This window comes from Tachypleus tridentatus, chromosome 4 (assembly GCF_004210375.1).
Source record: "Tachypleus tridentatus isolate NWPU-2018 chromosome 4, ASM421037v1, whole genome shotgun sequence".
Taxonomy (NCBI): Eukaryota; Metazoa; Arthropoda; class Merostomata; order Xiphosura; family Limulidae; genus Tachypleus; species Tachypleus tridentatus.
Genome location: NC_134828.1, coordinates 59,118,679 through 59,141,343, shown reverse-complemented (window position 1 = coordinate 59,141,343; position 22,665 = coordinate 59,118,679). Strand labels below are relative to the sequence as shown.

The following is a 22,665-nucleotide window of genomic DNA, read 5'->3' as shown; positions in this document are numbered from 1 at the left end:
AACAGTATACATGTATTTATACCTAAACGTTATTGTCATATAGATGTTTGAACTGTGTCTAACTACTCATCGTGCCATCTTAAGTTGTAAATCACTTGGGTAATGTGGAGCTTACAGCTCATATTACACCATCAAATTACATTACCTATGACCACCTCCAAACTGCTTGTATGTGTGCCTTATGAAACATTTTTGTTATTTTATTATTACTTAATCAAACCCTAACTTACCTAAAAAGATTTCTGTTTTTATATTATTGTTACTTTTGTAATAACAAATAAAGAATACATATGAAAAAAGAAATAAATTACTTACCTGGTTTTTGCTGTCAAGGACACACCACTCTACATTTTTTTGTACTACTGGTAGTAATGCACTGAATAGTTTTTATTTAATTAAATAATGCACCAAAGAACACACAGTAATTAACATGAAAAAAGCAGATAATTTCCCTTAACTGCCAATTTTTTTATGCATCAAGAGCTGTTACAAATTCCTTCAAGCTTGTACTGAAAGTGAAATTGATAATTCTCTGCTCAGAAAAAAAAACAACATAATTTGTCATTTGATAGATGAAAACTTTGAATTTCTCTTTGTTGTAATAATATATTATTTAATGTGAGAGAGAACTATATACAAGTTGTGAAATAGAGAATGTGACAGGAGGGGTCTAATTTTATGTTTGGTGGCTCTGTAGCCAAACATGATTGAAGGCTATAAAAGTTACTATTTTTTTATGATAATTTTACAGTGACTAATCTACATGAAATTTCATATTTAATTGAGGACTGGTAAATAAAATATATGACTTTTTTATACTAGGGAAAATTCAGGATATTTTTGAATATTGCCTTATTAAATTTAAGAACTTAAAACTTATATTAAAATTTGGATTCTTAGCTAAAATTTTATGATATATTAATTGGTATGAAGTATACAAGAAATAGTTTAATTAAATTTCCCATATAAGTTGCTGAAAACCTTGTGATATGCTTAGTAAAGGATGGCTGTTCAAAGAGGGCTAAGTCTTCTTCCTCTTCCTTCCTTGCAGTTGTTGTCTATCCAAAATTTATGCCATTTATATTTCCTGAATTCTTTATCATTCCTTTTATGTTATATTTTATCCTGACCAGGCCTTCCTTCTCTGGATGTATTCTGCTAGGACAGATGGTTTGGTCTTCCTTTTCCTTCTATTTCCAACCTATACTACTGTTTTGCTCCAGATAAATCTTTTGTCTGGTTTGTTCCTTGCTGTGTTATATTGTTTGTACTGTCCCCTTTCATGTTATTGTTTTCAGTTGATTGTGCCAAAGATTCCCTTTATGTCCTGTAATCTGTCACCTGTTGCACACACTGGCTTTGTTCATCAACTCACACTACTGGCTTATTCTAACTTGTCCTTGGAAGGTTACCATCTGCTCAGTATTTCTTCACATTCAGTTCATTTTACTCTTTTTTTATTCAGCTACTCGTCTTCACCAATCTTTGTTGTATATCATTCAGGCTGGGATGTTAACACCTCCCAGTACATTTGTTGCACATTATCTACATGACCTGGATGTTTCTTCCTTGGGCGGGTATTGTTTTCTTTCTGTAGTGATTTTACATGTCTGTCCTCATTTGAATGGAGTAGTTAACCTTTTATTTTTCCTATACATTTTTAATTGATACAGATATTTTAGGATATCACTTGGCTAGTCAGGTATGCTTCATATTATACTTGCTCAAGATATGAATAACTCTGTAATGCTGAATATTGAATATTGTTCCTGAAGTTTGTCCAGTGGTATGTGTATCCATATATTTTTGCTAAAAAAGGGTAATTTCTTTTATAGAGGACCATCACTCATGAACAAAAGCAATGGGGACTTCTGCCCATCTCTACTGATCTGTGATTTTGCAGTTGGGGTCTGTCTGCTTTTCAAAATATGGGAATGCATACACCCATTTCACTGTCTCCTTTGTATTGTTTTTCTGGACTACCACTGTATATCACATCCCACCCACCCCATTTTCTTCTAGTGGAACATTGGAGTCCTTATCTATTCCCTGTTTCTGGAGTGGTGCAGTCTGGGGGTTTCCTTCTGAGTGCATTTTGAAAAAAATATTACAGTACTGAACAATGAATTATACAATAATGTATATATTCAGTATTCAAGGTGCTTCACCCCTGGATGTTTTTCCCCAGGCATACCTTCTTTGTCGATCATATACTTTATATACAAGGCACTTGCACTGGATGTTTTCTTCTTAGAGTAACCTCACTTGGCATAATTCAATATAACCCAATGTAGTTGCTTACTGTAGATGTTTCTACATGGGCAGCAAAGATTTGACCTATTCATAGGTATCCAAAGTGCTTACTCTGGATGTTTTTTATCTGGTTGGACTGCACTTGGCCAATTCAGATAGATTTTGTGGTTCTTAAGCCCTAGTCACATATTATTTTGTTTTTTGTTATAGCTTATTTACTTTTACTGTACTATGACTCACTAGCACTGTTTAATACTACTAACTGTTTCCTATGATGGCCTTTTATGACATGATTGTGGACAGAGGAATAGTTATGTTAACCCTCACTGTTGCACTCATAACAGTAATTTATATCTTTCATAAAACTACATATCCAAGACACTTCCTAGAATGTATTTGCTTGGGTGGACCACACTTATTGATCACTTTGATTTATACAAGGCATTTCCAAAAGATGTTTGGCCTGAATGGACTGGCCTTGACATAAACACTTTATTTGTATGTATATATACAAGGGAAAGTGATTACAAACACATGAACCTTTCCTTGTTTGTCTTCTCCATATTGATTTATGTCATAGTTATCTATCACTTTCTACACTGATTCAATGCTGTACATATCTTCTTTGACTTCAGTTATTCCTGTCTGTTCAGTTCTGCCCCAATTGTATTAGTGTGTTCATTGCTGGGCAAAGAGTATACCTGTTCCAGAAGTAGTGTGCATTCTTTTCATATTCTAGCACACCAGTTCTTTCAGTGCAGTCTTTCTACTTGATTTGAGATTGATGCACCTTCTACCAGCCCCTCCACTTTGGCAATGTGAGACTCTTATTTTGGGTAAGAAGAAGTAGTTCTGATTCAAAAGTTAACATTTTTTTATTTTCAAAATATGTTTCCATTAGGTACTTACCTCTGCTCAGCCACATTCCAACCTTCTTCCCTACTGGGATGCAGGTTTTTATTGTTTGTTCCCTCCACTTCTCAAAAGTAAGGATTGTTCTAGAACAATAGAGGAAGTCAGCTAGGCCAATATAGATGGTGCAGTATGATTGGTGGAAAGCAGTCACATGATGAGCATGTGTTGTCATATGGTATAAAACTGATGGGGTATAAAGACTGGTGTGTTTTAGCAATTTTAAGGGGGCAGAACAGGATTGAGGTAGCTTTAACTTTGAGTAAGAGAAGGAAATTATCTATCATAATTACATTTTCAGAGTAAGAAAATGCTAACTTTTAAAATTTCTAGGAGCTATTTTTCAGGTATTGTGTGACAGCTTATCATGTCTCCGTATAAATAATACAAACAAAGAGATTACCATCCACAACATGAAGTGTCTGAATTTAGAAACCATGGAAGTGTTTTACGCTTTGTTGGTATTTCATAAACAAATCATGAAATAATGCATCAGGAGATGCTTCACAAATGCATGGAAAGTCTTAACATTGAAGACAGTTACAGTGAAAATATGAAAGTTGAAAAATGAATTGCTTTAGCTGTATGCAGTAAGGAAGACTAATGAACATTTTGTATTACTTTTTAAGAAAAAAAGAAGGGCATACTTTTTCATTATGTAATAATAACTGTCTGATTTTTTATTTAGATGATCTAAACCAATTCCATTGTACATTTGCCAGAATAAACCTGCAGTGATTCTCATTTTGCATCTGTAGTGTTACCACTGAAAATAGACCTTAAAGAAACACAATGTACTTATGGTATTAACCCTTTTGGGCATTACTTGTATAACCCATGTTGGGGAAATTTTGTTAAGTATCTAGAAGCTTGGTGTCCTGAAGAAATGAAAAAAAACAACAACAAAAAACTTGCATATTTCTCATGACTTACTTGACATACACATATTCAGTGAAGTATTTTTTCTGAAGGTGTGCACATTGATGTGATTGAAATAGATGGTGTGTCATATGAATCTGCTACAATAAGTGTGGTAACATTTACCTAGGCAGCTGATATTTCAAGTTCTTCTATGAATGAATGTTGTTATACATATATGGGAATTGTTGTTACTGTTTTGATTCCTACCAACAGATGTTCAGACTATTTTTACTACTTTAATGCTAATCATGAATAATAGTGATATTGTAGTTGGAGCACAAAGAAGAAGACCTGTTATCATCCTGGATCTAAGATATTTCTTTCAAACTCTTTAGTGCAAAAAATGGTGATTAGCCACTGAGAACTTGGTTTGTTGGTGTCTTGACAGTCAGTCTATCAGTTATAATATATTTTGATTGCTACCATATTGGAATCCAAGGTTAGGGCATGTTGGAATTATAATACTTCAGTCAGATCCCCTATAACTCTTCTTTTTCCAAGAGAAAAACATTTCAAAGATCTTGATCTCTCTTCATACAAAAACCCTTCCATTCCAGGTATCATTTCTGTAACCTTCCTCTGAATTCTTTTCAATAGTTTAATGTCTTTTCTAAGGTAAGGAGCCCAGAACTGAAAAACCAAACTCCAAATGTGGCTTAACCAGTGACCTAAACAAAGATATTATAACCCCTTAAGACTTGTATTCAATATATCTGTAGATGCAACCTAAAGCCATATTTGACTTACCACTAGCAGCAGCACACTGCTAAACTAATACACCAAGATTCCTTTCTTTCATGACACTGTTAAGGTTATTATCTTGCATTTATTGTAATTAAAACACGTATGCCCAATTCACTAGATGATCTAAATCCTTTTGTAAATCACCAACCTCCTCTTCACAGTTAGTAACTACCAATACCTTTATATCATCTGCAAATGTAAATAATTTATTGACCATTCTGTCACCTATTTCATTGATGTAAATCAAAAAGATCAAAAGTGCTAAGACTGAGCATGAGATACCCCATTTGTGACATCAGTCCAGTTTGACTGAACATCATTTGTAACAAAGCTCTGCTTTCTTCCATATAACCACTCTTCTATCCAACTTGTTAACTTCTCCAATACAATTATAACAATAGGTTTCTTTACAAGCTTTTTATGTGGCACTTTGTTAAATATTTTTCTGAAAAATCAGATACACTAACTTCACACCATTACCCGTGTCTACATATGCAGTAACATTTGTCAAAAGATTTGTAAGGCCAGATTTTCCTTTAATGAAACCATGATGATATTCAGTAAAATTCTAACCTCTGTTAAATGACTTTGTGAAGTATCATTTATCAGAGTTTGTAAAACTTTTCCCACAACTGATAAGCATATAATTACTGGGACAACTTCCATTACCTCTCTTGAAGATAGGAGTGACTTTAGCTAATTTTTAATATGTTGGTACTTGTCCACTATTAAAGGAATTACAAAAACATTAACCTTTTAGGAAGTATTGTTTGGCTCAAAAGACTTATCATTCTTTAAACTTCCCAATTTTACTTTAACAATATCAGAGGCAGTTTCTTGTTCAACTTTGTTTTCATTTATAATTGCTCAAGATACTGTTTAACTTTTCATAAGTAAAATCTAAAGAAAAGGTAGAATTTAATAACCTAGCTATTTCATAATCATCAGATACAAGCCTTCCTTTACAATCCCTTAAGGGTCCCACCCAATCCTAACATTTTGTTTATTTCTAACATATTTAGCCCCCCACTAGTACAGCGGTATGTCTTTGAATTTACAACGCTAAAATCAGGAGTTTGATTCCCCTCGGTGGGCTGAGCAGATAGCCCTTTGTGGCTTTGCTATACGAAAAACACACTCTAACATATTTAAAAAAAACTTGCTGTTAAGTGTTATGGTTTCAACCAATTTCTTTTTTCACACATCCTTTTGGATATACTAATTTTATATTTTATTAACTTACTTGACCTGTAATCTTCTATAATACCATTCAATTTAAATTTTGTAAATTTGTGAAGCTTTTCTTTTATCTCTTATACCCTTTGTGAGCCAACCTACTTTTTTATTTGAAGCTACTCTTTTCTTTCTTTTTGAACATTGAAGAATTTTCTTTAAAAATATTCCACATTTCCTCAGTGTCTCCAGATAACTTAGCTGTCCAATTTGAATCAAAATATCATTATTCCTGATTTACATATGCAGTAAAACATCAAACCTAATACAGCAATGATCACTTCTACATAGGTGTTCCCCAACTTCCATCCATTCAAGCATTTCTATATTAAAAATTAACAGTAAATCTGAAATAATGTTATTTCTAGTAGGTTTCTTGACCAACTGGTGAAGAAATCCATCTTAAACAGTTTCCAAAAACCTATCTTCCTCATGGTTTGACTGTAGCATTTCCCAGTCAGTATGTCTGAAATTAAAATCACCCATAATTATGACTTCATTAATGTCTAAAATATTAATCTTTTTGTATAGTTCCTCACTAATATCATCAGTTTCATCTTGGAGGTCTGTAACAAATTCCTACTTGAGCTTCTTTCTTCAGTATTCACTAATGGATTCATTGTCCTTACTATAATTTTTAATATTCTCATCTTTCACAGGTTGTAACTAATACATTACCTATAGAGCCACTTCTCTCCCTCACTTTACTGCTCTTTTCCTATTAACTAACCCATAAACATGCATTTCAAAGAAATTTCTATCATCAAAATCACCTGCATTTAATCATGTTTCATTTATTTCAATTATGTCAAAATCTGTTACTACCAGTGCCATAAAGTCACCTTGTTTTATTTATTGTAATTCTAGCATTGCAATAGTAACAATTAAGCCTATTCTTATAATTACTTTTATACTGATTTTTTATGCTAAACTTTCCTCAAAATCTCAGTTTTATTTTATTTAGTTAAACTTTGCTCTCACCAGTATATTGTTTTCAACACCTTTAGTTCTTAAAAGTGTGATATTGACACTAGTATAACATTTCAAAATGTGTTGGAACAAATGATATTTGGTATTATAGATTGTAAATGGTAGCCATTTTAAACTCAAAAATGTCTGTCAAAATTGGAGAACAATTGGTTTTATTGTGAAAATTGTCAGCTTACACTGGGTAAAGTGCAAAATTATTAAGCTTTAGATATACCACAAATATTTTTGCATACCAATACTTTCAATTTTTAAGCAAAATGATAACCTACTGCTTTTACTGCATAAAAGTGGTTGCTTCCTTTTTTTGTTCAGGATTGCTAGAGATATGTAGAAATATCCAACTTAATGTCATGCAGATTATTCATTTTTCTGTTTTTACAGTAATTTTTTTCCCACATGTTAAAACTTTTTTCTTTTTATATAGGTTGTTACACTCAAAGAAGCTAAGCTTCTTTTGAAAGAAGATGATGATCTTATTATAGCAGTTTATGACTACTGGTTAAACAAACGATTAAGAATGGTAAGTACCGTATTTGATAGTTTTTACTAAGTATATAAAAACTGTTTATTTTAGAAACACTGCTTACCTCTCTATGGAACATAAAAATAATATCTTGTGCCACATGTATTTGTTCAAATTAATATCCTGTAGTTGTGGGCAATTCAGTCGGACTGCTTGTATGACCCCCATTTACATTAAGCTGTCAGGATTTATGCCCCTCATGGTATTTCCTATAAGTCTAAAGTGATCAACACTTTTCTATATATCTGTCCCCCTCATCAGGCACTTTAATTGACAGCCTTTTTTTGTCAGGTTCATCTTATTGCCTGCCAAATTATGGTTTTCATTCCTCTGCTCTTAGCAGTTCTAGGGCTAATATTTCATCTGTCTTCTTACATTGACCAAAATATACATTTTTTGCCACAGTGTTCCACACTTCATCTTTATCTATGGCTTTTTCTATTTCTTGCATGGTGGGTAGATATTTCTCACAGGGTGTCCCATTTTTTGCTTGCTCTTGCCAGCTATCCACCCTTGCAATTTCTCAGTGCAGGTGGGTGATTTATCAGTACTGGTTCATCCCTTCCTCATCTCACTTTCTGACTTAGTGTCTGAACATGATCCACCCATTTCTATAATTGCTGTTACATAATCCTAATATAATGCTAACTGTTTGTGAAAATTCTTCTATGTATCTTGGAATATTTTATATAGTTTACTTACCTCTTGTTAGTGTGGTAATCATTCCATTCATTTGTGAATGCAGATATCCCTCGTGTAGCTTTGAAAAAAATTCAAAAACAAAAAACAAACCATTCATTTGTGTCTGTTGTGAGCCCAAAGCTAAAGCAGAGTGATCAAATGAAATTTTTGAAATTATTTTGGTCCAGAGGTGGTTTATCCCATATCACATTATATGTTGTAGAGTTAATGTTTTAAAAATACATTTTATTTCCTTTATCAAATTGGCCTAATGATTAGTAAATTTAAAAGCCAAATCTTAAATTTTTATGGTGCACCCAAGTTATTGAAGTGGGAGGGATAACTGCTTTCTCTTGATAACATATTAAAACAAATAATCTGGGGAACAATTTTGTTTTATCTTTGAATAAACATGTCTTATATAAATCATCAGAATAACATTGATTTCTGTAAGTAATTTACTGTTGAGCTTTATGTGTAAAAGAAGTAAATGCAAGCATTTCTACTGAGTGACTGGCTAGCAAATGTTAGTATGTAAATTTCTGCAGTTTCATAACTGGGAAGTGCCAAAAATGTTGTGTTTTTATTCTCAATGTTGTTAGGAAGTTAAGTTAGACAACCATTACAGATGATATTTAAACATTGTAATTGAATTTTTTTTAACAATTTTCATATTTAAAAAACATGCACCATTGTTTCTGACCAATCATGTGTTCATGACATTACATGATTCAGATGTACTAACATGTTTTTAATGGTGTGTTTCAATAATGAACTGTTAATCCATAACTTGAATAATATCCCAACATAATTGAAAATTTTCTTATTTTCAGCTCTTGTATCTTAATTTGTGTTCATTATCAATGTCTTGAATAAATGTTTCTTAAGTAACTTTTTTCACTTTGAAGTAAAGTTTAAGAATTTAGATGAACATATTTATTCAAGCATTTATTAGAGCTTCAAACATGAAGATTTTGAAACAGTCTTTCAACATCTTACTGAAACCCTGTTAAAGTTTGTATTTTTAGTTATTCATATATAAATTAATACAGACTTTCTAATAGATTCATTTTAATTTGTTTCATTAATTGTATATTTTCTTTAAGTCCAATTCAGTAATTTCTAAATTTTTCTTACTTTAATGACATGTTAATATACAAATAGTTTGAATTATATAAGTAGGTATAAGTTATAAATTTTATGTTTAACTAGAGTGTTTACCAATGAAAAATGTAAACAAATTTACTTAAATATGCAATATACATATTTGTAGTAATAAATTTTGACTTCCCTTAATAAAAACGTTTCTTTTGTCACTGTGTTTAATACATGTCAAATGCATATACGTTAAGTATGTAGTTGTTGAATAATCTGTAGGTAGAGTTTTTTGGAAAAGCAAGTAATAATTACCTTTTGAATGAGTCTGAATATTTGTTTTGTTATAATTAAAATTTTAGTTAAACTTACATAGCCAATTAATTTTTTCATTTATTTTCATTAGCAACATCCATTAATTCCACAAGTTAAAACAGAAAAAAGGGATGGTTCAACTACAAATAATCCATATGTTGCATTTCGAAGGCGCACAGAAAAAATGCAGACAAGAAAGGTATTTATACTTTTCGTGTGTTATTGCAAGGAATATCACTTAAATGGATTAAAAAAACATGTCATTAAAGTATTGTACATTGTTTAAGTATTTCATGAGGTTTCAAAAAACTAAAAGTAATTGTAAAGGTTCCAGTAATTTATTGTAAAAAGAAAAGAAAAAGAATGTTATTTCTAATTAGTCAAATTAGTATTAACTTTCAATTAAAGAAAACTATCAACTTAGATCAAAATTAAAAATTGATCCAGTAAAGAGTACGGCTAAATAAATTTACTGTTTTTAGGCTCTCCCTTATAATGATTAGAATGCATTGTTATCTATTGGATGCTTTCACTGTTAGTGATATTTTTGGCTGTAAACCCAATAACTTATCACAAGGTTCAACCAGCAGTAAAAATTTAGATTATCCCGAAATTAAAGTATTAGGCTAAAAATGTAAAATAATTTTTGTACAAAGTAATAATACATATTAAGCATTCTAACCAATATTATTAATGAAAGTAACACTAAAAAAATATTTCTTTATATCCTAACAATTGGATTGTTACTTCTGATTACTGTTGAAAAATTGTATTGTTTAGATAGATGTACTTGTAGAAGCTAGAAACTAAATTAATAGAATGTATATCATTGTTTATGGATATAAAAGCAGTAAGGACATGAGGAGCATTGAATCTATTGGTTCTTGATTTTAAAAAGTTTAATAGTGCAAGGCTAGAAGAGTATTGTGGATTTTTTTTAACATAATGTTCTTCATTATAAGGATATGCAATTGAACAAATTATTTTGTAGAAACATAGTTTAAAAAAGTATTTCTGTCCTAATTTACACAATGTGTGTTTTTCATATGAAAATGAAATAAACATATACATACATATTAGTTCTAAGGAGAGAAGAAGACAAAAATCTTTACCCAGCATTCAAAACATAAAACTGATTGTAATTTTAATGAGGAAGAAAGTATCAATGTATTGTTTTCAGTTTTCTTATCTTGTTTAAAGTGATTTAATATTTTCTACTAATATGAATGTTAAAATAGAATTATTCAAGCATACTAAAATAATTAGATTTTTGGCAACAACACAGTTCATATTCTGTTTTTGTGCTGTATTTGTACTCTTCAGATCTGTTTCAAGATTTTGCATTAGGATGTGCACCTGCCAACTTTTATGAATTGTTACTTTCTTCTTGTCATTCCAGTTTGGAATATAAATAATGATCATTTTCCTAAATTCATGAAAGTTGTTGTGCTTTACCCAAACCTTCAAGTCATTAGAATATTTTGCCATTGCTTACTGTTCTTGTTAAACTTAACTAAACTTACTATGTGTCTCATCACTAAAGAAAGATTTATGTGGCTTCCAAACAAATATAACTTAAAAAGAACACATTTTCAGGAAATAACAAAATTACAAAAAAAAATTCAGAGCCAGTAGTTTGTTCATATGTGTTGTAAAATGTGCCTTGTAATCCTTTGTTCACTCCTACAAGAGTTCCAGGTTATTAAATATTTCAAAAAGCCAATAATTACTACAAAAACTACTTAATATCCTTCATATTATCAAAATAGATTACAGTACCTTTTATTCAGTCATTTTTAACATTTGTTCCTAGCTATTTAACAATTTTTCAGAAAGCATGCTGTAACATCATAAAATAATGGCAGTAAAGGATTTTTATAATAAAACACTGACAAAAAAGGAAAATCTCATGAAAAGCAAGACATGAATTATATTTTTGAGGGAGGATACTGTTACAGTAATTATAAACCCAAACTTTATAATGAGCACAAAAGTTGTAATATAATCTATAAATACATTGCTTACAATTGTTAATAGTAGCTGTTTGTCTTTATTTAATTAAACTGGTATTAGTATTGCTATATGAATGTGATCAGGTGAGATATTTATTTGATTGTTTTGGATTTTTGTAGTTTCTATGTTGTCAAAATTTCTTTTAGCACTCTTAGAAGATTATTCATTAGACTTCCTATTACATTTTTCAAAAGCTGGTAGTCAGGTTAGCATAAATAAAGTGAAACCTAAATTAAAGAATATAAAAAAATATCTATATTAAATAATTATATGTCAACCAAAGTACTTAAAGGTAATTTAAACAAAATAATTAAAAGCAACTGTAGTTTTGAAGAAAATAGAAAACCCATAGAGTCATCAGTTTTGAAGGATGTCATTAAATAAAAAAACTAATTATGAAGTAAAAGCTATTCATTATTAAAATTCTTAAATAAAGAAATGTACTGATTGTCTTCTCATTTTTTGGTGCAGAACCGAAAGAATGATGAAGCATCATATGAGAAAATGTTAAAATTGAGAAGAGACCTCAGTAGAGCTGTGTGAGTAAATTTTGACATTTTTTTGCTTTATTTTTTTCAGATGAAATGTATTTGCTTTCTTACTTAGGACTTCCATCATTGGGTAGAATTTATATAGGTATTTGAATTATGACATGGATGCCTTTAAAATGACACTTGAAAAGCATAAATTAATTTTTAACACACATTTATTTCTTAATATGTTGTTTTTAACAGATGTTTTGCAGGGTACATGTTGTTTGAAGTTTCTGTACTGATTTTATTGAATTTTATATGATGAGCAGAAAACGTCAACAGTATAACTAATGGAGTAAAATCAACAAATGTGTGCCAGATAAATACCTTGGAATTGCTTCTAAAAATGTGTAATATAAATGTTAACAAGTTTGGTATGAAGCTAAAAAGACAGTATAACTTGAAGTAAAATTCCTTCAGAATTTGAGTTTACTTAATAAAGCTTGACAATAGATAGATGAATAAGCAATACCTGGAAGAGCTGTTTATTTTCTGGAACTTAGAAATGTTTAGTTTGTATCAATAGAAATTTTTAAAGGAGAATTCTAAACCTTTAGAACTGTGTTGTATATGTCAAAGATACTACAGTCTGTGTAATGGTCATGAAGTGTGAGTACCAGTAAAGGTCTGAAATTACATCATGAGTTTCAGATCAAAATGTGCAAAAATATAGTGACAGACATGATAACTCGCATATGATATGTTATATCTGTGCCACATCATAGTTTGATTTCTAGGATAGATGTTACTAATCTGTTAATCATGGTATATTTTGTGTTGTAAAATCTTCAGTAGTTATTGCAAAAAAAGAAGTGTCTTCAAGTCTTATACAAATCAGTTCACGTGGAGGCATTTATTTCATTATGCCAAGTTGGGAACTGGTTTTATTCAGAACAAGTCAAGAGTATGTACAAAAACACTATATTTTAGGGTATGAAAGTTGTATCCAGAATTCTAAGTAATTATTTTTTATTGCCAAAAATCCACACAGACCGGTTCGATTACTTGAGAGCCCTCAGTGACACATTTGTCTACAGATTTGCAACACTAGAAACTGGGTTTTGATACTTGTGGACAGAGCATAGTTAGCCCAGTGTTGAGCTTTGTGCTTAACTAGAAACAAACAATTATTTTAGAGCCCATTTGAGCCCTACTCTGTTTCTTACTATTAAATCTGCTATAAATTCACTTACATTATTCTGTGGGTTACCACAGTTGTATCTAGAATTTTAAATAATTGTTTCCTTTTCAAGAATGCCCACAATGGGTTCAATTAATTTAGACCATTCTTTGTCGAGACAGATTTTCTCCATTATCTCTGTTAAACTGTGAGACTTACTTTAGATATTGCCATTTCTAGCTAAACTAGCTATCACATAGTTTCATCTCACTTTCACTAACTTAACGTTTTTCTTCTTCCTTCTTTATCTAGCCATTTAGTTGTAAAAATTTTGCATGTAACGAGAAAAACCTGGAAGCCTTGTGTGATGTGATGTCAACAACATTACAAAAGCCTAATATATACAACAAACTTCTTACACAGTGTATGACTCGTGCTGAGTTATCTAAGAAAATTTGTCACAACTATTGCTTTTGAAATAATTAACGTCAAATACTCTTGTTATGAAAATTAATAATCATTGAATATTAAATCATTAAATAAACTAATTAACTCTTAAACTAAGCAGTCTTGTGTATCCAACACTGCTCAGCGACTGAATGAATTTATAGCTCTTCCATTTAGTCATCTGCATTTGCATATCACTTTGTTCAGCTGAGTATATCTTTACTGACCGCATAAAGTATATGCTTATTTTGTCATATTGGAAAATGCATGAATATGTCATGAAGTAAACTGTGCTCGAAACAGCATCAATCCAGACTACTAACATTACAGAACCTTTAATGTGTGAACCATTCCACCTCTCCAAATGTATATGCTTGCTCTTGCATATCTTCCGTCATTGTGTTGTAAGAGGCGGGAATATATCATGGGTGAATTCTGCTGGAGACAGCACCAAACCATATCACTAACATTACTGATCTCATTATGGGTGAGCTCTCTTTGAACTTCCCAAATGTGAGTATACTTAGTGTTTCATATATTTTACCATGTTTTGCTATTTCCACCCATGTTTTGTTTCTTTGAAGTTTGAGATCAAGTTTTCCAAGAGGTACTGACTTCAAACTTACCACAAACAAATGTCTTCACACATATAAAGTTCCCTGTTAGTATCAATTCCACATTCTGCAAAGACTTGTATAAATTAAGTCATATCATTTTTTCTTGCATGCGAACTTGATAACGTATTGATGTCATTGTGGCATGAACAGAATGTAATTTTGTGTACTGATGATTCTCTACATTGACTGAAACCAAACTTCAGCCCCATTTTATTGTTTTGTAATGTGCTCTTTTATTCATATAATGAAACTCATCCTTTTTACTTCCTAAAACAGTGGGTATAAATTTCATTTTACTTATGCTCATTATAATATTATGTTTGTTTGAAGTGTATAGACACTTGTTTTACACACAGGTAAATGTATTTTGATAAGTAACTTTCTGTTTAGTAATGTTTATAACTTTATTGTATGTACATGTGCATAAGTTACTATTTTTGCACTTCTTTGAGTACCAACTACAAATGCAATAGTAAGTTTCTACCATACCATATTAATACAAAAATTTAAACTTTTGTACACTATTTGGTGATGACAAGAAACCCACTTGAAGTGAAATCAAGATCATCTTTTAGATCATCTTCAGGTTAACAAAGAAAGTTTGCAACTTCAATTCTAGATGTGTTATTGGACTAATATATTATTATTAGCCCCTTTTTAAGTAGTTGATGGGCCTAAATTATCTAGTTTGCACTTGCAGTTTTTCAAGCACTTTAAATTTCTGTGGAAATGTATAATTTGTATATGTTTATAAAAATAAACTTTCCTTCATTATTTGTAGTCTTGATCCTTGCTGTTTTACAAAAACTCTTTTATGCTATTTATACTAGATATTCACTTTGTTGCCTTTCACTGATCTTATATATTTAAAAAAGGCTAGTATGGATAGAGAAAGCACTAGAGGAGCGAACAATTGCCGATGACCAAAGAAGGTTGAAACATTATTCGCTCCTTTACTAGTGCTTTCTCTACCCATACCAACCGTTTTTAAATATATAATTTTCTCTACAAGTGGGTTTTGTCATCATCACGGCTTTCACTGATCTTTTACTAAATTTAAAATAGAAATAAGATTTTAATTTTTTTTCTGAATTTGTAACTAGTTACTGTGTTGATATAATGTTTGTTTCAATATCTTTTTCTGTATTTTTAATAAGAAGTCCATACTGCTAATAACTTCTGAAACATATACTACAAATGGTGAAATTGGCAAGGACATTTTAAACTGCATGTTAGGTATTAGTGTTGCTATGAATGTTTAACAGTAGATAAAACATTGAAATTTTGGTTTAATATGTTTATACTATTATTATTTATCAATTAATTATCTTACACTATGATGTTGCTGTTTAATTAAATTATACAAGATTTTTCTGTTTCTGTAAAAAGCTGTTGCATAATCAGTAACCAAATTCTCTAGGAGTGTCAATAATGAAGATGTAGTTATTAAAGTCTTAATATAAATGTTTGTTTCATTATAAAGGTTAGATTTATTATGCAATCCAGTGTGGTTTTGCTTATATTTTATTGTTTCTTTACAGCACTCTGTTAGAAATGGTCAAAAGAAGAGAAAAAACAAAAAGAGAACATCTACACTTATCTATTGAGATTTACGAAAAAAGGTGAGAGCCAGTTTACATAAAGCACTTCAAATCCATATTAACTTGTACAAGTAAAAGTATAATTCTTTTGTTTTTGTCTGTTAGCTTAATCAGCTACAGCTGAAAAAATGTGGAGGTTAATGACAAATGCAACTGAGGCCACAATTAACCCACAATGTGAAGGGAGAGGGGGATGATGTGGTGTAGGAAATGAACTATTGCCAAGGAAACCTAATGAATTTTAACATATTTAAATATTCATGTAGCTTTAATATTAACATTAGTGTTCTGTATTGTGTATCTCCTATATTTTTATAGTAGTAACAACAGAAAAAAAATTCCACAACAGGACATGTATAATTTTTCAATATGACATTTTTTTCTAGTGAAGGACTGTTCATTTAAAATAAATCATTAATACTTCAATATAACATGTATATTTTTTGTAGTCAACTTTTAACAATATATTAATAGAAATTAAGTAGAGAATATCAGACTTGGGTTGAAAATAATTGAAAGTATAAAATAAGATTTCTGATCAACAAGAACAAAAAAGTGAAATCATAAGATAAATTATTGTTCATGTTTTTCAAGAAAGTGTTTCAGAACATAAAAAGTGTAGATAAACTAAAATTACATCAATCTTTTAAAGACAAAAAATTGAACTATGTAGTGAGTTTTTTTTGCAAGTTTCATTCTGTATGGTTAAATACAGAAGGAAAACAATCAAGGAATATCACTGACACCATTCTGGTCTAAAAATGGATAAAGTGAAAATATAATTAAAACTATTCATGTAAGCAATGAAGGAAAATGGTATAAGTAAAAAACTATGGTAATGGCACCATATTTTGTTTGAAAGTGAACTGCACCAGAATAGTCTTGTATTGTTTGTTTATGCTGTTATTGGTTATTGCCCAATCAACTAAAGAGTGCCTGAATATACACTGATCCTTGGGCTTAGTACAGACTGCTCATAGTAATCAGTCATTGCACAAGTTGCAAAAGTAAGTTGTGTCATTTTCTAAGCAGTGTAGAAACATCTCTTAAGATGTAGAAAGTGTCTGATGAAAACAGAAAGGATACGGAATCACACCAGAGAATCCTGAATTGTGGTCAACATGAGGCAAAAATGTTTTGGCTGTTTTGTTTTCACAATTTTGGTGTCATAATATTCAACTTTATGTCACAGTTTTAAACTATTTTAAACATATTTGATGAGTAAATGAAGTGAGCTGCAGTGAGCATTTTTGAAAATTATTGGTATTCATGTATGAGACTACAGAAGATTACATGAAGGACACAAATATTTATCATTGTTTGGCACCATTTGACAAGGAGAAATATTTATTTTAAACAGTGTTGATAGTAAATACGGAAATGGATCAGTCGTAATCATGGTTTGACCTGTGTATGAAGTCGTTATGTGAACATTCATAAGGCTATATGGGCTTATGTAAAAACTGAGAATGTCCAAAAGACAATCAAAACAGCTTCACTTAATTGTTTGGAGCAGAACATTTGGAACTGTTCCATAATTGCACATTGACAAACTGTATGGCAGTGTAAAAACAAGATGCTGTGTTCTGTTAAGTGCTCAGATACAAAATATGAATGCACTATACATCATATTTTATTAGGTTGTCCAGAAATAAGTGTTGGAATTCTCACAATGACATTTAGAAGCTGAATGTTGAGTAACTTATTGTTGGTTGGTTGGTTTAATCCAACATTTGTTACTTACAAGGTTAATTGTCTGCTGTTCCAACTCTACTCAGAGTAAGTTTTGCAACCCTAGCAGCATGGACAAGAAGGACTTTTGTCTGATTTTCCTCTATGACTTCAAGGTTGGATGATAAGCGACCAAAACTACATGGAACATCAAACAGGCATTTGGCCATAGATCTATTACTGAACATACAGTGCAACATTGTTTCCAAAGGTTTTGACATGGAGATCAAACTCTTGAAGACCATGAAGGCTGTTGAAGGAAGCCATCCTCAGATGAAAACATATTAAGGGAAGTAGTTGAGACAGATCCTCGCACAACAGTACGTGAGCTTGCAGAAAGCTGAGCAAGTCAAGTATTGCCAACCACCTGAGTGCAACTGGAAAGACGAACAAGATGGACAAGTGGTTCTGCATGAGCTGACTGAAGATCAGTAAAATTGAAAAGATGAAAAAGTTGGATAAGTGGTTTCACATGAGCTGACTGAAGATCAGCAAAATTGGAAAGATGAAAAAGTCAGTAAGTGGTTTCACATGAGTTGACTGAAGATCAGTAAAATTGGAAAGATGGTGGACTGTGGCCAGCATTATTCATTACAAATTTTTGAATCCAGGGAAAATAATCACAGTAGACAAATACTGTCAGTGATTGGCCAAAATTGTACAAGAAACAACTAACTCTGGTCAATCAAAGGGACCCTATTCTTCATCATGACAATGCTCATCCCCACATGACAAGCATGATGCTCCAAAAATTGAATGAATTGGGCATCAAGGTTCTGCCTCTTCCACCTTAAATCCCATATCTTTCCCCTACAGATTTTCCTTTTTTCAAGCACTTTGACAACTTTTGAGCAATAAATGTTTTCAAAACCAAGCAGCTGCAGAAGAAGCTTTCAGGGGCACAAAGGGCACATTGATAGAAACTCTGATTTCTACAGCAAGGGCACGAACAGCATCATTATAAGTTGGCAAAAGTATATTGAAGCAAATAGTGCTTACTTTTGTTAAAGCATGTTTCACAACACTGGTTCATACCTTTCCAAACTTTGTATTTCAGAAATGACATTTATTTCTGGACAGCCTAATATTTTGTATTTTTATGTGATAATGTTTCTATTACTGTACATCTGTATACAAATAAGATATGAACAAATTGTTTGTGTATGTGTGTGTGTGTGTATACATATATATATTATTTTTTTATTTATTAAATACATGTTGTAGATTCACAATATTAAAGCTTGGAGTTGTTGTACTTTCTTAAATGCAAGAAATGCCCTTTTTTTTCAGATTCACCTAAAATCTTCACAGAATAATACAGTTGAGTAATGGATGTTTTATTCAACACTAACTATAAAAGTTAATATTATTGTATATTTTTGTTTGAATAGTGTGTGATGTGAAAATATTTGTCTTTATAAACAGTGTTATTTGTATGGAAAAAGCTACTGTTTTTGTAAAATATCTTAATGCATTAGGCTCTGGTTTTGCTGTTTTTGCTTTTCATTCAGAATGAAGAACTTTCAATCAAAATAAAGGCAGTGAGTCATTGGCAAGAATGAGAATAATAAAATTACTTACACAGCTCATTTGCAAATTGAGCTAAAATTTATAATACAAAACATGAAAATCAAATTATTGTAAATTGTATAAAATGCAAACATAAAAGTAAACAGAGGAATGTGATAAAAAAGGGTATCTTTTGTCTTTGTTTAGTTTCTTAGATATCTGAAGGAACTATTTTTTATGGGAGCTATTTTGTGTCTTATAAAAATTATTCTCACTTAAGATACATTCTTGAAATAATTTTATGCAGGTATCAAGTTGGAGATTATACAGGACAAATCCTAGCAGAAGTGTCAGCATTAAAACATACAAGACAACCTTATATTCCATTTAATAATCAAACTGCTTCTAAACATGATGTACGGGTAACCAAGCACAAAGTGAAGAGACATACAGTAAGTATTAGAATAGATTTTTGTATAATTATTTAAGAATGCTAAAATGACATTAATATTTGTTTTAATAAACTATACAACCTGAGTTTCACTGTTACTTGTTCCCACCATGAATCCACGTGAGTTTCTATGTAGTGATTGATCAGTTTAAGTTTTGAAAACCTAAGCTGTTGGCATTCATACAACATTTAATTGTAAAGAGTAGTGAAAGTATTACTTAAAACATTAACTTTTATATGTTAGTTGTAATTATCTCTATATGATATTTGCTTAAATACATATTTATTTTAAAAATGTCCAGATAAATTTTTATCATTCAAAATTCTCAACCTAAATGAGTTTTTAAATTTTTATGTTCATCTCTTGTATATATGTTATCAGGTTTTTATAAAGACTATGATTCTTTTCATTTATTGTTGAACTTTGTTGGCAGTAAATTTCAACAATAAATAGACAGCACACAATCCACTTGTTGTAAATTGATATATTTGAAAGAAGTCTAAATGTATGTATAAAAATTCTTTACACTACTGGTCACTACAGTTGAATCTAAAGATTTGAATAATTGTTTTTTTTTTGTCAAAAGTCCACACAGGATGGTTCAGTGACTTTAGAACACAACTGACAAGACAAATTATTTAATCTCTTCTCTGTTATCACATTATGATCAGTGATAAATTCATTTACATTACCCTGTGAGTTGCTACAGTTATATTCAGACCTTTTACTCTATCCACACAGGCATAGTCAAAATTGAATGATCACTTGATGTTTTTGTACTCTTATAAAGTCTTTATGAATTTAATTTGTATATCTTCACCAAATTTGGCAATCTTTCAGTGAACATTATAAGCCTTTCAAATACAAAAAAATTGTATTTTTTAGTGAAGTAAATTTATTAAACTCAAAAAAAATTTGTCCTTGAATGTATTAAATATTTGTTGTCCATATGCAAAGTGATTTTCATGTTAGGATAAAAAATACTTTTTTCATCTTATTTGTGTAATGTTTGAAACCTACAAAATATAAATGTGTATTAGTTGTCAGTAAAATTTTATATTTTATCTGTTATTTTCTCTACTGTGTAACTCTTTACAAGGTTGATCAATTTAACTTACTTTGTAACCACCAAAAAAATAAACCTAAATTACTCTCCTTTTCTTTCCAGAATGACTTCAAATGTAGAGTGAAACTACATTTGTTTATCTTAAGTTGTTTTAAATTTGTAACAGTGTACATCTACTTATAATTAAATTTTATTGTTTTATTGTCCTTTGAACCATGCCTAACTACTGTTGGAGCCCTTATAAGTTGTAAATTGATTGAGGAATATGCAAATAATGCTACATTATAAAAATACATGACTTATGAGTTACTCCAAGCTGCTGTAGTGTGTGCCTTATGAAATATTTTTTTTTATTATTATTGTTGCTTATTTTACTTAATCTAATCTTAACTAACCTAAAGAGATCATTATTTTTGCATTCTAGTTACTTTTATTATAATAAGTAAAGAATAAACACAATAAATAAATTACTTGCTCAAGGAATCTTTTTTTTTTTTTTTTTGCTGTGGAGTATTGATTATACTTAACCTTACATATTTTATACTAATGATTGTAGTGCATTAAACAATGGACCAAAACACACAGATTAATAACATGAAAAAAGCAGACAATTTCTTTACACAATCACAATTTTTCAAGCTTTCTAATTATGTGACAAGAGCTGTTACAAATTCATTCAAGCTAGCTCTTGTGACCTTCATGGGAACCCAAGTTGTATTGCAAGTGAATTTTATTATACTGTGTTCAGAACACAATGTAATAAAGTATGTCATTTGATATATGAAACTTAGGCTTTCTATTTGTTATAGGTAATATAAAATTAAACATACAAGAGAACTGTTAAGAAATTCTGAAAGAGAGGACATATTACATGGGTGTGCAGGAGGGATCTGATTTTCTGCATGATAGCTCTGTAACCAAATGAAACTTAAGGCTACGAAAATTATGGTTTGTCTTAGCAATGACGATTTTATGTTGAGTAAGATACATGTAATTTCGTAGTTTCTGGGAGGGTGGATAAAATAGAAATGAGAAGAAACCTAGAGAAAATGTGTTGCATGTGTCACACTAGGGGAAATTCAGGATTTTTTAAAATATTGCCTTTATGGTATATTAAATTAAGAACTTAAAAAACTTGTATACTCTTAAAGTGTGAATTATTAGTTAAGTTTTTATGCTATACTAATTGATATAACATAAAAACTATTTTAATAAAATTTTGAATGTAAGACACTAAAACCTTGCATCATGTACAGTAAAAGATACTCAAGGCAAAAAGATTAAATAATTCATTTTTATGTCAGAAGTCGATACAGGCTGTTTCTGTTATTTTAGAACACCTTTTCACAAGACAAACTATTTTCCTCTGTCTGTGTTATTACTACAAAAGCTGTGAAACTCCCTTTAAAAATTACCTGTTACAGTTAATTTGTATGCTGTTTAACTTCACTTTTACTCTCAGTTTCACTAACTTAACTGTACTTTCTTTATCTGCACATATTTATAACATGTGACAGAAAAATCTAGATATATCTAGCCTTCTAGTAAGAACAGTATGACACATAATGAGAAAACTTAGAAGAGTTGAGTAAGATTATATCAACAATATTACAAAAGCCAAGAACAACAATTATAACTACATACACAGTGTGCAACTCATGCATAGTTATGTAACAAAGTCTGTCATAACTATTGTTTTTAAAATAATTATCTTTTAACACTTGTTACAAAAACTAGATAATTATTAAGTATTAAATCACAAAATAAGTGAAATAATAACTCTTAAACTAAACATTCTTGTATATCCAACAACAACGAATAATTTGTCATTTACTGACAGCTAATACAGGCTTTTGTGATGTGGATTTTCCTCAGCATACTTGAAGGAAGTAAAAAATTACATGAAGAT

General features: G+C 30.5%; 1 protein-coding gene across 2 annotated transcripts in view; it reads left to right on the top strand.

Moving 5' to 3' along the window:
* The window catches only part of LOC143249210 (enhancer of polycomb homolog 1-like), an 85,652-nt gene that overhangs the window by 39,717 nt on the left and 23,270 nt on the right, over window positions 1-22,665 (top strand). For both annotated transcript variants that reach the window (XR_013027632.1, XM_076498690.1), the window contains exons 4-8: window positions 7,478-7,573; window positions 9,759-9,866; window positions 12,152-12,219; window positions 15,939-16,019; window positions 19,546-19,690. Coding sequence is in view for 1 of the 2 variants with exons in the window: in XM_076498690.1 (XP_076354805.1) it covers window positions 7,478-7,573; window positions 9,759-9,866; window positions 12,152-12,219; window positions 15,939-16,019; window positions 19,546-19,690 (498 nt within the window). In the remaining variant the exon portion in view is untranslated. The remainder of the gene's footprint in view (window positions 1-7,477; window positions 7,574-9,758; window positions 9,867-12,151; window positions 12,220-15,938; window positions 16,020-19,545; window positions 19,691-22,665) is intronic.